At 45.2% G+C, this 17,981-nt stretch overlaps 1 protein-coding gene across 1 annotated transcript in view; it reads right to left on the reverse strand.

The window, feature by feature from the left end:
* LOC308318850 (transcription initiation factor TFIID subunit 4) overlaps nt 1–17,981 on the reverse strand; it is a 118,696-nt gene that overhangs the window by 73,876 nt on the left and 26,839 nt on the right. Inside the window, exons 7-9 of the mRNA XM_080768523.1 lie at nt 14,399–14,471; nt 12,880–12,994; nt 2,282–2,451 (exon numbers count right to left, since the gene is read on the reverse strand). Coding sequence (XP_080624649.1) covers nt 2,282–2,451; nt 12,880–12,994; nt 14,399–14,471 — 358 coding nt within the window. The remainder of the gene's footprint in view (nt 1–2,281; nt 2,452–12,879; nt 12,995–14,398; nt 14,472–17,981) is intronic.

The raw sequence follows: 17,981 nt of genomic DNA on the forward strand, positions 1-17,981 counted from the left end.
CTTTTGTATGTGTGATCAAGTTGGGAGTTAATTTACGAAAAAGATTTAATAAAATTAAAATAAAATATGGACATACAGGTTTCTGCCCGACAGCAACGATACATATAGCGACATAGGTTCTTCAGAAATCCATTAGGATTTAGAAGGCATTTTGCAGAATATGCCCGGGGTCTTAATGGGTGGATGCAGAGGCGGAGCAGCCCAGGACCAAACAGTGTGTGAGGCTGAGTGAGAGCGGAGCTGGCAGGCTGGGGAGAGCCTCCCTGGACGGCTGTCAGCTGGGAGCGTGGCTCCAACACATCACTGACACAACACAGCTACGCTGCTGCCACTAGACCAGCAGGGGGCGCGCCTGCCTCCTGCTCTGCGTCATGCTGAGCGACCTCTTTTATTTTATATATATATATATATATACTGTATACACACACATACAGGATAGCGAGATCTGAGGCAACCTGGATAACAAATAACAAAGCTCACCACGGTGCAGTGCAACGGTCTTCGCTTCACAGTTTGAGGTGAAAGGAGATGCAACGAGGGTAACACGGCTTTTAGTCTGACGTGCAACGAGGAGAACATCCACAGCAGGAACTTATTTATTTGAATAAAACAGTGCCTGGCCAGGTAGGTACTAGGCAAATCTAATCCAATAGCCACTGTCTCAATCCAGAATTTGACTGGTGGCTGGTGGTTTTGCACACTGTTGGTGACACAATGATGTTAAATTGATTCCATCCAAGGTCTGCAGGATGGTGTAAACTCTAAAGACTGAGGTCAAGAGTGGCAAAAGTTATCAAACTAATCGGGGGAAACAATTGGCTAATATACTTTTTAATATATATATATATTTTTTTTTCCTGTGACACATATTTGAATTTATTTAATGTATTTTTTGTATGATGAAAGAAAATACAGGCTAAGTGTAACCACTGTATATACAAGTGTATATACAAGAGTATACAAGTGTATTTTGATATTATTCGACTAATCAACACAATTATCCATAGAATAATCACTAAGAAAATAACCGATAGTTGCAGCTCTAGTGAGGTCTTGGCAGGGTTCAATGGGCTAGCGATAACAAAGAACATGGAGTACTTAAGTTTATCCTCTCACTGCTAGCAGTAAGGAGGCTAATAAAGACATTATCACATGAGTGGCCCCCATGTGAGACAGCAACAGAGACCCGCTTGACTCTTTGATTTTTTCTTTCTATTGATTAGCAGCACAGAACACTGTTACGATAGCCGTGTGCCAGTTCCATTGAGAAGACAAAATAGAACTGAAATCTCATCCTCTAAAACGGTTTATTTTAGATCACAGGACAATCTGACATGCAACCTTCAAACGACAAGGCCCATAAAGTATTTATGTGCATGCCTGGGGTTCAGCCTGGGGTCCAGCGAGTTCAGACAGCCACTGAAGAATTCATTAGAAGAGGTGAAGAACTGTGTATGAAAAAGAGGAAAACAAACGGAGGCCAAACAAGAGAAAAGTCTTGGCCTCGCTGAAGGAGGGGGTAGAAATAAATAAAGCAGTCTTTACTCATGGCACTACAAATGCAAAGGCAACAACGATGTGATATTGTAAAGACAAAAGATGCTTACTTCATCACACACTCAGGGTGGTCTGGTAATAATAAAAAAATACCTAAATGAGGTCCTTTCTAAACCACTTAAACCCAATAGACTTTGTTGGCAGGGGTCCCTCGCGGCTCTATACTTGGACCACTCCTTTCCCCCCCCTCTACATCAAATCTCTTCGCAGAAATTAGCAGATCTGCAAGATCACAATGTGGGGCGCCTGCTAACCTAGTGGTCCAGGCGTATGACACATATAGGCTCTGGCCTGATAGTGGTTTGCATGTTCGAGTCCCGTTCATGACAACCGTTGCTGCGTGTCTCTCCCCTTCTCTCTTTCCCTCTTTCCTGTCCGTCTTCACTGTAACTATCAATAAAGGCACAAAAGCCAAAAGGTAATCTTTGAAAAAAAAGATCACAATGTATCTCCAAATGTGAGCAATGCATAGTAGCCAATTCAGCACCTCAACGGATATTCCTGACAGCGCTATATCGTCTCATAAACCATTATGTCCAAAACTGTTACTTTACAATTCAAATAAAAAAATATAAAAAGTAGCAGATTGTACAAGCTCAAAAGCTTTTGACGCTTATGTGTGACTCTAAGTAGGGCATTAATTTACCACCAAAAAATACCATAACAAGTTAAAATATGGAGATAAGAGGTTTCTGCCCACGGCGACGATCTATGTTTGTTTCACCTGTTTCCAGGATGCGCCGGTGGAGCAGGCCCGGGTGGAGGAAGGCCTCGTCTTTGCAGGAGCGGATGTGTGTTCCCACCAGCTCCGAGTTGGTGGCCAGGATGCGAGCACTCTCCTCGTTCAGGTTCACCCCGGCCATGGATGCAACGTCATTGATGTCATCATCATCCCTGAGAAAAAATACAAATAAAAAATAAACAAGAGTCAGTGAAATACAAAACACTCCTAGCCTCTGGAATGAACTGTGAATGTGAAATACAGAATCAAATTGACTATCATGGGAATGTTTGACTCCCCGCTCTACTATTGAGACAATAGGTTGTGTCAAAGGTCATGTCTCCTAGACACAGGATCTGACACAAATTTTGACCTGAGGGTCAAGATTACATTTATCCCCTTGAGCAAGAAGGCCCTCTATTAGCTCAATGGTAAAAGAAAAAAGTCAGCATCTGGGGTAGAAGAGGAAAGTTTCATAGTGCAGCCTTAATGTGGCATCAGAATCATTTTAACCACTTTATCCATTTATGTGTTGGCTATTCACAAATAGCAGATACACAGGCTCACAGCGCAAGCAAGCTTGTACATCCGATATTTTAGAAAAATATCGAAAATGTTTGGAACTTTTATAATATTTTTTTATTTTTGTAAATCCTTCCTTCCTTCGTTATGAATGAATGACCAAGATTGAGATATAGTACCTGATGTCGTTAATATTACAACATAGTGCCGACACCATAGAATGGCCTCTAAGTACTATGATGATACTGTACTCTGACAACGCATACTTAGTGAAAACAAAGGCCATAATGTTTGACAAACAACTTCGACTCACTGTTGTATGTCTATATGGAAATCTCTATACGCGGGTGCATGCAAAGTAAAGTGCATGATTTTGGAGTAATTCTTTAAAAATCTTTATTTGTGTGACAAGAATGTCTTACTTCACATTTTGTAGGAACTTCCCATCCCAAAAACACCACCGACCTGCGTGAGTCGGTGTGACGCTCACAGTGCGTCACTTGCTGGAAGCTTGTACATCTGCTATTTTAAATATTGAAAGTGTGAGAACTACCAATTTAGAAGGCATTTGTAGAATCTGCCTCGGGTCTTAATGGGTTAAACCAGTGCCATGGCAAAGAAATAGAACAACATATTTAGCAACACAATGACAGTCAGTATACATTGCATTCCTGACTGTCATTGTGTAGTAAAACACATTTGTGCTATTTCTTCATATTTCTTTCTTTCTTTCTTTCTTTCTGCTGACTGCAGAAACAGACAAGAGTGCCAATGTTTAGTTGGGTGGTCATGATGTCATATAGCTAACATCATGAAAGGCTAACAAATATACAAAACAAGATGTTTAGATTTAGTTGACTGAACATCTACAAATAGGTGGTTTGGACAGCAGTCTGCAGAGCGGAACTCATCTATACCCAATGAACTCAACAAGTACACAGAAACTAAAGAGTTAACGTTATAAAATATTCATGGTCAATCGGTATACTTTTATTGTTATTTAACCCATTAAAATCTGGGAAAACATCTGTGTCATTTAAGACTTGTGTTGGCTATTCAAAAATAGCAGATATGCAAGCTCAGAGCGCTATATATCAATTTGGCACAAAAAGGTTTCAGAACTACTGATTCATCATTGTAGGTCTTTAGAGGTGTTTAGTCTGTAGAATGATAATTATAGTTTCATGTCAACAGGACATATTGTGTGCTAACTTGTCTTTACAACATAAGCCCCATTTTATACCTTGCCATAAGGGTGTCAGCTAAAGAATATTATACAGTACTATACAGCAGGGTACAGCGAGACATGGCCAAAGCATTTCCGGGGTTCCCCAGCCAAAAACGTTGAGAACCCCTGATATACAGTTGCATTGCTTGTGTTGAACATGTGACCATCTTTTAAAGAATTGAACAAAGTTTCACTAACAGATAAGACAATTGAACATTTCCCTGATCTTTCCCTGAAAAGTCACAGTTTTCCTCGCTATTCAAGCCTGATTAGCCTTTGTTTGAATTGAGACCATTTCACACCTGGCAATTGTATTTCTCCATGAAAACGGTTGCATTTCCGATTGGACCATGACTTTCCAATGGCAGGCCCTTTGAAATTCTTAAATGCTGCATCTGTATAACGACATGCTCAAAACAGGGACGCCAGGTGGTCTGGTGGTTTAAGTGCATATTATGGTCCCGTTGCTGTGGGTCCATGTACCATGTGGCGGAGCGGCCGGTGTCACTCGAGGCATAACGTGTTCAATATGTCACTGCACCCATGGCCCTCAAACAAAATTAAAAAAGGTTCCTGCCCATTTATTACATCCCTGGCGGTCTGGAGCGACTCTGGGTCTGACCTGAATAAAGCCTGCGTGTTGACGTGTTCTGCTAACAGGGCCTGGGCCCAGCAGAGGAACCTCTGAGTATAGCGCTGACAACAGAGAACAAAGAACCCGCAGAACACACACAGCGTGGCCTCTCATCCCCTTACAGGCTCAAACTCCACAGTCATTTTGTGTTTATGCCACCGTCTTTTCCGACAGAGTGTGTGTCTGTTTATGTGTTCCTGTGTTTTTTGTGTGTGTGTGTGTGTGTGTGTGTGTGTGTGTGTGTGTGTGTGTGTGTGTGTGTGCGTGCGGTGCTGGCACCTTGACTTCTTTCACACACACACACACCCACCACGCCGTGGCCTTATCGCTGCTCAGTACAAGGCCACGGTATAAGCCTAATATGAAACTTGACACGGCACGGCAGGGGGTTGACAAAGACGATTAGCGTGTCTCTGTGAACCGCCGTACAAGTCCACCTCTCATCTCCTCTCTCCTCCAGTGCTACTGCTAATTATGCCTCGTTCAGAGTTAATCTACCCAATAGGTGGGATTATGCTTGCTGTCCCCTCCAAGTCACGCTGCAAGCATGCACACCTGTCACTGGCACTTCCTCGTGGATACCTTGACCCTGTGCATATCCACCAGACCTTTATGAACATGCCTTTAGAATAAAAAATACACTGCCGTTTGCACGATTTAGAGAGCTACAGACCGTAGCGTAGCATTAGGGGGTGGAAAATAAATGCATGTGGCTATTTAGTTAGTAAAGAGATCTAGCTAACCAAGCTATTACCCTGAACCTACTCTAAGTTATTCATTCAACTAGATTGGTGCCCGTTGGGCACTGGCCTACTTGAAACGATGCAAGTTGGAAATGTATGCCCCACCCAGTTATTACTTGCTCGAGCAGAGCGAGCAAGTACTGTAATCGGCTGCGTATGTCGATGGCGTCACTCGGCCAATCAGGTACTAAGGTACTTCTGGTCATTACTTGCGCAAGCAGAGCACGCAAGTACTGTGGTCGGCTGCCTATGTATGGTATGTACGTATGTATGGTATATATGGTATGCATGTATGTATGGTATGCATGGTATGCATGATATGTATGTATATGGAGATCTAGGGGTGATCAGGTCTGATCAATTGGCTAATTTGGGCCCTGTCCAGAGCCTCTAGAGTGGTGTCTGTTGGGAGATATACATGGATATCTGTATGGGTAATAATGAAATCGGAAATGGTATGTAATAGTGTAGGTACTGTAATTGTAAGACAAATGACAGTGTTTTCCTTGTTCTTTGGATGGTAAGGGCTTCCTGAGCAGGTCTGGGGATCGCTAAAGCTCAAATCAAATGAAAATGCCAAAGACAGCTCTGACATTAAACGGAGGGAATGAGATATGAAAATGCAAAATATTCCAGACTATACCTCCACGCTAATAAAGCCGAGATGTAATTAGCCTTCCACTGCTGGTGGAAAGAAGAGAGAGAAGCCTCCCAATGATTAGTTTGGGTTGGCTCTGGGATACGGCGCCCGGAGGGGCCGGCGCGAATACATATGCATGTCGTTTTCCATATCAAGCTTGCATTCCGGCGAGGGCACACGCCATGGGTGGTGGTGGGGTGGGGGTGGCTTGGGCTGTGCCATTTAGAGCAGAGGCTGCGGGTGTGTGTGGATAGACGGATGGACAGAGGAGGGGGAGGGTTGCAGGGCAATCCGTGCATGCGAGAGGCTCAGATCCCCCCATCTCTCCTCCGTACCCCTACCTCCTTCCAGGCCCCCTGGAGAGAGGCCTGTGCGCCCAGACGGGGGTCTCCTCACCACGTGCCTGTGACTAACAGCCAGGCCATGTAGTCACACTGTTCCCTTGCTGGGAGACAAGGACCACTGGAGAGGGCTCTAGCCCCCTGAAAGACATCAGGAAGGGAAGGGCCTGCTCTGGGTGGCTCAAACATTCAAAATGGAGCTCCTGCTATTTGACAGCGGAGGGAAAGGCATGCACGTTAACCACTAAAGCCTCAGTTATAATATGTGCCGGTGTCGTGTTCATTAAATAGCAAATCTACAAGCTCGTCTACGAGCTACCTGCTATTTACGGCATGCAACACCAACGTGCGACCAAGTATAAATTAGGCTTTAAACCCTATATACTTCATTAAACGGGGTTCCCAAGGGATCTGCACTTGACCCCTCTTATTTCCATTCTACACCCAATCACTTCGCAGACAATAGCTGATCCACGTTGCATGGGCTGTGTGGTGGTAGACATTTTAATTGTTTGGTTGCCCTAACAGGGCCTTAACCGGGCCTTAACAGGGCCCTGACAAGGCCCTGTTAGGGCCCTGTCAACCAGACTTTGGCACGCTACACACTCAAGCCATATGTCGAATCGAACAGCTTCTTCGGGAATCGTGTGCTTGTATTTTGCTAAGATATCCGTTGTATAGTTTAATGATATTAATTTATTCATTCTCCATATATTTAGAATGGGAAGATCGAAGAAGAATTAAGGGTCCAAAGTATTTTTCCCTTCGACACCGTAAGCTCTATATTTACAAGACCATTTCCACCTACAGATTTTGTCCAAATCTCGCGAACATTGGCACACATGATCTATGGACCTATCCAATTAAAACACCACAGGCTTTTGGTAATCCGTATCGTTCGGCCGTAATTGGCTTCCGAAGTTAGTGGGAGGGGCCTATTTTGTCACAAATCACGAACGGAATGACCAATCCATCCCAAATTTGAATCACATGTCACGGGTGGTTTAATCAACACAGAGCTAAAAGTTTTTCCATTTTCACCCATAGGGGGTGCCGCAAATGCAAAAAATGTAACCGTTTGTTTGGGGAGATAAATCCCCTTAAATTATTAACACATGATCACAGGGGTGACGTGACATTGTAATTGGATAGCAAAAGTTGTCGGAGGGGCCTATATAAGCGATTGCGGCAACCACACTTTGCAATAAAATAAAATAAAATTAAAAATTGGTGAAATTGGTGAAAACATTTCTAGTTTTCACCACATTTTTGTCTATTTACGCCAAATGTCCAACTATTATGAGTGACATGCCTGCAATATCGACACTATGGCAGCTCATCTGGTTAAACCCTGCAACAAGCCCCATTTTGGTAAATCTTTGCAACTAGTAAGATTATCTGGTCAACAAGCCATTGTCACAGTGAACTGGCCATTTTGTCGAAGCCAGTTTCAGGTTATATTGTAATTCTACAAAGCAATGGATATGAACACAGCAATGGAGAAAGTGTCAACCTTTGCAAAACTAACGGCTGGAAAAAAGAAATAATAACTGGTGATATATTTTTTGGTTGGAATACACCAGGCCAACAAGTAAAAATGCTTCCCCCCTCTTTGAATGTGTATACACGCGTATACATTAGTATGTGTGCACTCCTGCATATTCATGTGTACGCATGCTCCTCTGCATGCTGTGTTTCACGGCATCTGTGCAGTTTGCATGTACAGTATAGTATACTGTATGTCTGCCGCTCTCTCTCTCTCTCTCTGTGTGTGTGTGTGTGTGTGTGTGTGTGTGTGTGTGTGTGTGTGTGTGTGTGTGTGTGTGTGTGTGTGTGTGTGTGTGTGTGTGTGTGTTTGTATTACTATACTTGTGTAGGCCAGATGTCTCCAAAAGTATACTAGGATTTGATGAGAAATGGTTGCTTTCTAGTGAGAAGAATCACACCCGTGTGAAGTGATCATATCATTATATAATTATCATCTCATTCTGGCACAATCACCAGCAATCGTCCAGCTTTTAATGTTTGTGTTGTGTTTACACAAAACTGGACATTCATTATCAATGGCATTTAATGTGTTAGGACAAAGTTTGCACACGCGCTAAAAACTGGATATAGGAGGGGCTAGCGCCCCAAAAAATAACTTTCAGATTTAGGCTTAGGAAAGGGCTGACGTTGGGTGTGTGTGTGTGTGTGTGTGTGTGTGTGTGTGTGTGTGCGCGCGCCTGCGTGCAACGTGTGTGAGTGAGTGTGTGCATGCGTGCGTGCATTGTGTAATGCCTGATTTATACTTATTTGCGTGTCGGTGCATGTGTGGCACACTGTAAAGACAATAATAATATTATGTGTGACCACCCTGTGTGTGACTGGCTGGCCCGGCAGGTGCAGCATGGAGGGGCCTCATGGTCCTATAGTTATCAGAGGACTAGGCTGGGTTATGGAGGGGCCTCATGGTCCTATAGTTATCAGAGGACTAGGCTGGGTTATGGAGGGGCCTCATGGTCCTATAGTTATCAGAGGACTAGGCTGGGTTATGGAGGGGCCTCATGGTCCTATAGTCATCAGAGGACTGGGCTGCGTTATGGAGGGGCCTCATGGTCCTATAGTTATCAGAGGACTAGGCTAGGTTATGGAGGGGCCTCATGGTCATATAGTTAGGACCATGGCTGGGTTATGAAGAGTAACGTTAAGATTTGAGGGGCTCAGGGGGCTGGCAGAGGGCAGAGGGCTGAGGCTGCCTGGCCAGTGATTACAGCTACAGGATGTCGGCTGTTTACAGAGACAGCCGAGGGTGGGGGCAGTGGGCACGGAGACAGCTGCTTTCACTCAGTACTGTAAACTGTACGCATACGCACACACGCAGACAGGCACATGCACCAGCATATAAAGGCATGAGCACCGGCACGGCCAAGCAGGCAGACAGACATACTCAATGCTTGCGTGTGCACATGCAAAGGAGACACTCACGCACCGTGAATGCACAGATGGGCGTGGAAACACACACACACACACACACACACACACACACACACACACACAATCACACATGTATGTGTGCGTGCGTGCACCTGTGTGTTACAGCTGGACAACTGGGACTGGCTCAGTGTGTCAGTACCACCCAGATCCTTACACAGGACCACACTGAAAACCAAACAGGCTTCACTGACGACACTGTTTAACTCATTCATATGATAGTCACTTAGTCAGCTCAGTGGTTCCCAACCTTTTCAGGCCGTGACCCCCCCCCCCCCCCCCCCCCAAAAAAAGAAAAATCTTGTTTTGAAATGACCAAACCTGCCTACCGATGATGTCACCGGTAGGCGGATTTCTGAACGTCCACAGCCCTCCTCTGGGACATTAGTAAACAAAAATGGTACAATATTATATTGATGATATGTTGAACATAAGTGAAGTTCTCCTTTCCTTTATTTCAAAACTAAGATTATAAAATCCCAGCTAGAGGCACCACATTTAAAAAGCTACAGGAAATGAATGGCATATGGGTGACACTAGGGTGACTAGGGGAAAGGACACATGCTCACCAAAGTCAAATAGGGCTCATCGTTCAATCTGCCAATTACACTGTGATGACATCTCTGTGCAATGTGACATTTTGGCCTGAGGGTGGCACTAGAGGAGAGGCCAGGGTTCATCCTCCAGGGAGCACGGATACATCAGCAGGTTTCAACACATTTAGCCTTTTCTAATCTGTCAGCTAAATCTGTCAGCACCACTGCCCTAACAAAGAGGTAGGAGCGCACACCAATAGTGGGGAGGTAACCTAGGGCAGCATTCCTTTTTCGGGTTTATGATCCGGTCGGGAGCGGATGATATCGTTACGTCATGTTGTAGTCATTGTTTTGTACACAGTTGTTGTTTTTTTCTCTCTGTGTGAATAAAGACTCTGACTCCTGCTTTGTTTACATCCTGGGCACATCGTGCCTGCTGTGGCTCTTGAAAAACGCTGAAAACTGATACATTAAACGATTAATAGATATTCTCAGCACAATACTGGTCCAGTATGAATTCATACACTGCATCATTGCAGCTCTCTGGATATTTGGAGACAATAGCAGCCTATGGATCACCCTGCAACCCTGGGCTGGCTGGGTTCCAACATGCTCATATCCCCAGGTGAGCAAACACACAGCAGAACCATAAACAGTACATGACACTGCCTAACATTAACACCAACCACATATGTTGGAACATTGTTGTTTTTGCCGTTGCTGGTAGTTTCTCTGCTGCAATGACTTGATACTGAAACTAGGCCCATGCTCTGATGAAGGCTCTTTGCCTTAATGGTTTGTTTATTGGTATGTGCCAATAAAAATGTGAGTGAATGTGAGTACTTTGTCCTCCATTGATTTTCGAATTTGGGATGTGCTACGTTTTTGGAATTTTTCCAATTCCTGCTTTTGATATGTATAGTATTGTGTCATCCACCCCCTGGCATCATGCACCCAACCACTATATTAGAGGTCCTAGCCAAGTCTCCAATTGGTGAGTAAATGGCTCAAGGATATTGAGAATATTTACTTTGACGGGAGGATACAAAATATTAGTTTATTGCATCACTTTCCTGGTTGCACCAGAAACCAACTACAACCTACATGTAGGTGTATGTGGGCAGATAGCAGTGGAGAGAGTGAAACCTCTGTGATATGAATACTATTCAGACCCCAGGGGGGTCCCGACCCACAGATTGAGAACCACTGATCTAATGCATAATTTCATTTTTTTTCTTTACAGTGTTCGATGACCCCACGTGTAATAATGTATCACCTGAGTGTCAGGAGAGGATTAACAGTACAACAAATCTTAAACATACTCTTACTGTATGTACTTACTGTATATTACTGGCTGTTGCATTTCAGCAGTGGATAGAGGGTATTTTGGGGGCCTTATACAGAACTAGGACCACTGCGTTTGTTGGTGCGCGTCTGTGCGTGCGTGCGTGCATATGTGAGAGTGTGGAGGGCTGCTGCGTGTTTCACTGCAGGGGGAAAAGGTCGTCAGTAACAAGCAGGCCCTGACAGCTTAATTACCAACGCTCACTAAAGATTTATTGGTTTATCAATCAGGGCCGCAGGGCGCTGCATTTCCCCTCAGGAGACACAAGGCCATTACTACGAACCCGTTGGCCCATGGTGTGACCCAGACTGCTACGGTTAGGGGGGCCCTGCCCTGGTCACACAGGGGGCCATCCCAAAATCTATGCTTTTGTCAATTTGCGTTTGTACGCATGCGGATGTGAAGACACGCCGACATGCATATATGTAGACACATGTGTACACCTATTGAATGTACACACACACACACACACACACACACACACACACACACACACAACACACACACACACACACACACACACACACGGATGCAGATATACATGCAATATACTCATAAGCCTACATATGGAAACAAAACAGTTACTTTTTAGGATTCTAATGGAGAGAAAAAAAGCAAATGAAGCAGATCTACAAGCTCAAACACGTCACTTGTGGATCTGCTACTTTTCATGCTTTTGTGTGATGCTGTATTATGATCAACTATTCCAAGGCGTTCATTTACAAAAATAAAAATAAAAGTTAGAATATGGAGAGATAGGAGGTTTCTGTCAGACAGCGACGATATGGTACACACACACACACACACACACACACACACACACACACACACATACACACACACACACACACACACACACACACACACACACACACACACACTTTCAGCCAAAAGAAAAACCCAGATGAAGTACTGTAAGAACGAGAACTGAGACAGAAAGACAGAGAAAGAGATCGGGGGGGCCTCAGGCAGAATGCCGTATGTTTGACTTTTCCGAAAGGTATTTTCAGTGCCGCATTCCAGCGCTTCCGACCATCTGGATACAATTACCTTATTTCCAAATTGAGATTTAGCTCATTAGCAATCTCGCCGATGAGTTGTGACACTGACACGAGCAGGGCCCGCTGAGTGTGTGAGAGAGTGATCTATTGGCTGGCAAAGGTCTGTGTGTTGCTATGTGATGGGCTCCGAGGAAAGGATCGCTGCAGCTCACCCAGCCAGCCAACCAGGCAGCCAGGCAGGCGACCAGATGAACACTCATGGCCCTAGCTGAGAGAGTAGCCCGTAGTCATGTGTGAGGAGATCTTAGTGAAATGCTCCCCCCATGTGGTGGCTTTATGCAGTACCATGGCATTGTGTGTATGGAGGAGAGGAGAGGAGAGGAGAGGAGAGGAGAGGAGAGGAGAGGAGAGGAGAGGAGAGGAGAGGAGAGGAGAGGAGAGGAGAGGAGAGGAGAGGAGAGGAGAGGAGAGGAGAGGAGAGGAGAGGAGAGGAGAGGAGAGGAGAGGAGAGGAGAGGAGAGGAGAGGAGAGGAGAGGAGAGGAGAGGAGAGGAGAGGAGAGGAGAGGAGAGGAGAGGAGAGGAGAGGAGAGGAGAGGAGAGGAGAGGAGAGGAGAGGAGAGGAGAGGAGAGGAGGCACCTGAATGAACCGCCTCCAGGGTCATTGAGCTTGTTTTTCTGATTCCCAGAGACCTGAACAGCCAGGCCTGCGGGACTTCTGCCTGCTTGGACGGTACCTGCTTTCCCCCCTGTGCCTGTGAAGGGAAAGGAAGAATTATGAGCAAAGTTCAAAGAAAGAAAGAAAGAAAGAAAGGAAAAAGGAGCTACACAAAACAAAAGTCAGCAAAGCAGTGATATTCTCATCTTCTGTCAATACTACTGCACTTCACCGTTCTGTGTATATGTTCTTCTGTCAATACTACTGCACTTCACCGTTCTGTGTATATGTTCTTCTGTCAATACTACTGCACTTCACCGTTTTGTGTATACGTTCTTCTGTCAATACTACTGCACTTCACCGTTCTGTGTATATGTTCTTCTGTCAATACTACTGCACTTCACCGTTCTGTGTATACGTTCTTCTGTCAATACTACTGCACTTCACCGTCTTGTGTATACGTTCTTCTGTCAATACTACTGCACTTCACCGTTCTGTGTATACGTTCTTCTGTCAATACTACTGCTCTTCACCGTTCTGTGTATACGTTCTTCTGTCAATACTACTGCACTTCACCGTTCTGTGTATACGTTCTTCTGTCAATACTACTGCACTTCACCGTTCTGTGTATATGTTCTTCTGTCAATACTACTGCACTTCACCGTTCTGTGTATATGTTCTTCTGTCAATACTACTGCACTTCACCGACTCCTCACAAACTCCCCAAACTCGTCTTCTGTCCTGCTCCGAGACACGTTTTTCTGGACGAGGAACGCGGCGAGCTGCCAGGGTGAATTTAAACTTGATTTTAACAGGCATGTTCCTGGCCAGAGAGGCATGGAGGAAGTATTTTTAGAACTATCCCCACATTGCAATTTACAGGCATAAAACAACCTCCTGGAGATCTTTGACTGCGGGCGATCTGCGGTGAAAGAAGGGCCAGAGCATTCTGTATGCGCCTCCGATCGCGCATACATGCACAGTCGACACTCGTACACACACACACACACGCACACTTTGGTTAGGAAGAGTTTCTGTGAATAGAGCGTCGGTGCGTTGTAAATTTTAAGTTGTAAAGTGTAAATGTTTGAGAAACGCTTTCCGAACCGGACAGAAAAGGCACCTGTTCTCTCTCCCCAATTCGGCTGCCTTGTTTACGCCTGAAGACTTGGATATTTAGCGACGTGTATTTGTTTTAACTTCACTTAAACACTAGTCCTGCAGAGATAAAGAAACGTGCCTAAGCAAACAGTGTCTCAGAAAAACATAACAGTGGATCACTCCCAGTGGATCTAGGTAGGAAGACTCGTGTCTGAACAGAGAGACCAGTGTGTCTCTACTGAGTTAACGGGGGATCGTTAACCCTGGTATAGTGTCAGTGCTAATCCTCTACCCGTTGAGCTACACGGAGTATGGAACCCCAGGTGGAGTTTAATGCCTTGCTCTATCTGATGAGAAGCAGCATACAGTAGGACACTGTGTATATTAACAATCACCTCACCTTGAGCTCGCACCGGTGTGATCACCACAGGCATCCGGACCTGGCCCCCGACCATACCGGCCCTCTTTACACACTGTATATGCAGAGAGAGAGAAAGAGTGAGAGAGACAGTATAGCTATTGCGGGTATAGCTCAGTCGGTAGAGCACTCGCCTTTCGACTACATCATAGGTTCGATCCCGGGCACCGCTAACTCAGCGTATGAGTAGCACTGCTTGGAATGTGGCAAGTCGTGCGTTAAGTACTGGGAGCTGATGGTAGGTGTTGCACTCCACCTCAGCAATGCATCTCCCCAAGAGGAGTCTAGCGCATTGCGAAACAGGGATAGACTCCTGTGCTCTGGTTGATGCCGACAATAAGCCTAAATAATACTTAGGCCTACTTACTTAGGTTTTGTCAAGTCCTGGTCTGTGATTTGTGAAACATTGTTAAAATCAGCCCTACACACTGGCACTGTGTTTCCTAAACTATTAGCACAATATGAAAAGTTATGATGTTTTGGTAATGATATTCCTGCAGTTCTACTGTACATACAGACATTGAAGACTGACGTTTTAACCTTTGCTTTTACGAAATATACAAGACCATTAGGGTTAAATGGAAGATCATGGTTCTGAACATCGCTAGTCTGACCACGTCAAATAATCTTAAAATAACTAAAAATAGCCGGATGATTTTCAGGCAGAACATGCTTTCATAGAAGACATTTTGGTTTCTATGGAATACAAATGACATTTGTGGCAACTGAGAACTTTAATCCATGTGTATGCATGTCTCCCATATACCAAAGAGCTTATGGTGTGAAAATCAGGCGGGAAAACGTACTATCAGGGAGGGAGAGACAAAATAAGCAGGTTGCGGGGGGGTGGGATGGGATGGGGGGGATGCAGGGAAACGCATCACTAATAGAGACACTTCCTTCCTCGGTTAGGGGCCGGGGGCCCGGCCCGGGGCTCACCCATCCATTCCCACCAGTTTGCTTCTCGCTGCATATTTTTTAGGGCCCTTGTTTTCTATTCCCTGACACATGCTATATTACTGTTCAGGCCCTGCAAAAAAAAAAAAAAAGAAAAAAGACAGAGGCAATTTCTCCCCAGACAACCACTTCAGGCCCCCCCCACCCCCAGCTCCGCGAGGGAGGGGGGAGCGGAGAAAAATAGAAGGGGTGTGAGAGAAAGAGCGAGAGGTAAAAAGAGATAGAAAAAAGAAAGAGAGCTTTGCACCAGAGGCCACCTGGCGACACAGTTCCAGAAAGCTCTCAGGTGTAAAGTTTTGGCATTGGGGGCAAAGCGAAGAGATTGTACACTCGGGTTTCATTAAGTGGACATTTTCTATTTAAGGACCATGCGTTGTTACAGAAACTCAATTACCTGCCCAGGTTTGGAAGCTTTTAATTGGTGTGCTCTGGTGGCGTATGACGGTGGCAGCTGGGTAATACGACCAAACTATGACAACAAATATCTATATCTTTCACATTGTCACCATTATTCTTCAAAGTTAAGATCACAACACCATGACATTCTAGCATATATTGAGACTAAACAATAACCATTTTGTCCTCGACCTTGGACGACCCCTCCGTGGTTCTACTTCTACCTAACTGGTCCGACCTGCCAGGTTTCTTGGACAGATTCACTCTCATTTGATCTGAGTCCCTTAGGGGTCAGTACAGAATTTGGCCTTTTTCCCTTTGCACCAGCTATATGGATACCGTGGCTCTGTCCTCCTATCACTGTTCTGCTTACAATGCTCAGTGCGTGTTTCTCCTTCCCTCCTTCCCTCTGCCAAACAGTTTCACCAGGTACATACTACACAGCACCCTGCGTGCGCCTGCATGCGTTCAACCACGGGCATGTTCACTACATAAACTGCAGCCGTCATGTTTCTTTTGAACTGACCCAGGGCTGACCCACTTACCTCCTCTAACACCCCCACCCCGCGCACACACACACACACACACACACACACACACACACACACACACACAGCCATGAGAGCATGAGAGGGCAACCAGAGCAATGACCTAGCTTGAGAGCCTCACCCATGGACACATGAGTGAGAGATGAGTAGCCCAGGGAGACATAAGAGAGAGAGAGAGAGAGAGAGAGAGAGAGAGAGAGAGAGAGAGAGAGACACTCAGGCTAGGTGGGGCACGGTGGGCACAGTCAGTAGTGTGTCGCCTCACAGCTAGAAGGTCCTGGGTTCGATTCCCGCTGGGGACGCTGTGGGCGTGTTCTCTCCTCTACGTCATCAGTGCCCATACCCGAGGCGGGGTTGGCGAAAGGGACTTTCGGTGTGGAGTTTGCATGTTCTCTGCATGTAGGTACCCTCACAAAAACATGCAGTAATCCTGGTCTCTAAAACTACCTCCCCCTGGCCAGCCGGGGCGCCTGATGGAGGGGAAAGGAACTGGTTGGAATAACCAGGCGAGCGCTACGTCCGGCTGGGAAAACTGTCCCCTGTCAGGTGAAAAGAAGCAGCATAGAATGAAGCATGAGGTCAGTCCGTTGCCCCAGGTTGGCAGAGGAAGTGTAGCGCCCAGGATTGCATTAGATAATTGACACTGGGTGAAAAAATGGGTTGCAAAATCGTGGGATAAAAATTATATAAAAAAAGGGGGATTTGGCCTTTGTGAGACTTGTGTGTGGCTGCTTAATGTACAACACACAAATACACTCAAGACAATTTAACTGTGAATCTATTCACAGTTCACACACACGCGCGCACACACACACACACACACACACACACACACACACACACACGCACATGCTATCATGCACACATGCATGTTAGCCACACAGACACCATGATCACACACGTGTCCCATGGGTTTGCCATGATCCAGGGCCTATGGTGGCCAGGGCTGGCAAAGACCCACTAATGCAGTGGCCCGTCCTGCAGCCAAACTGGCCGCCGTGCAGCACAGAACACAGTGCCTGCATGGGAAACCCCCTCCTCTCAATCTGCTCACAGACATGTAGATATACAGTAAACTCATCACTATAGCCGTGGCAGTGCATGGACACCGTACGTAGCGGTCAGCACTGGGACACATATCAGTGGATGTAAACAGGAATGTTGATTTCTTATCCCAAGCTCGATTACAACAGGCCAATATATTCTATTCTACAATACAATACTACACAATGACATGAACCGCAGTGTCCCTAATCTGTGCATGTGCAATCATTCAGTGAAAACTGCAGATCGTATTGTGGCACGCTGTGAGCTGCCTGTACATCCGCCAGTATTACTTGTAACTAATTTGTATAGTGTTGTCGTCGAGTCCACCTAAAGCGAGTCCAAGTCAAGACCAAGTCCGAATGGGGGGGGAGTCCGAGTCAAGACCAAGTCCGACGGGAGGTGAGACGGAGTCGAGACCAAGACCAGATGTTTTTTCTCATTTGATATGTTGTTTTTTTAAAATGTTGTATTTATTCCGAACATATTAAAAACATAAATGAACAGACAAAGGAAAAAAAGGAAAATTTTGATTTAAAATGTAAAAATTAAATAAATAAGAAAACAAAGAAATATCTATTTTCTTAAATGATGTTGTAAAAAAAGAGTAGGAAGAGGTT

The sequence above is a fragment of the Protomyctophum bolini genome (assembly GCF_963924005.1).
Source record: "Protomyctophum bolini genome assembly, chromosome: 1".
NCBI classification, from domain to species: Eukaryota; Metazoa; Chordata; class Actinopteri; order Myctophiformes; family Myctophidae; genus Protomyctophum; species Protomyctophum bolini.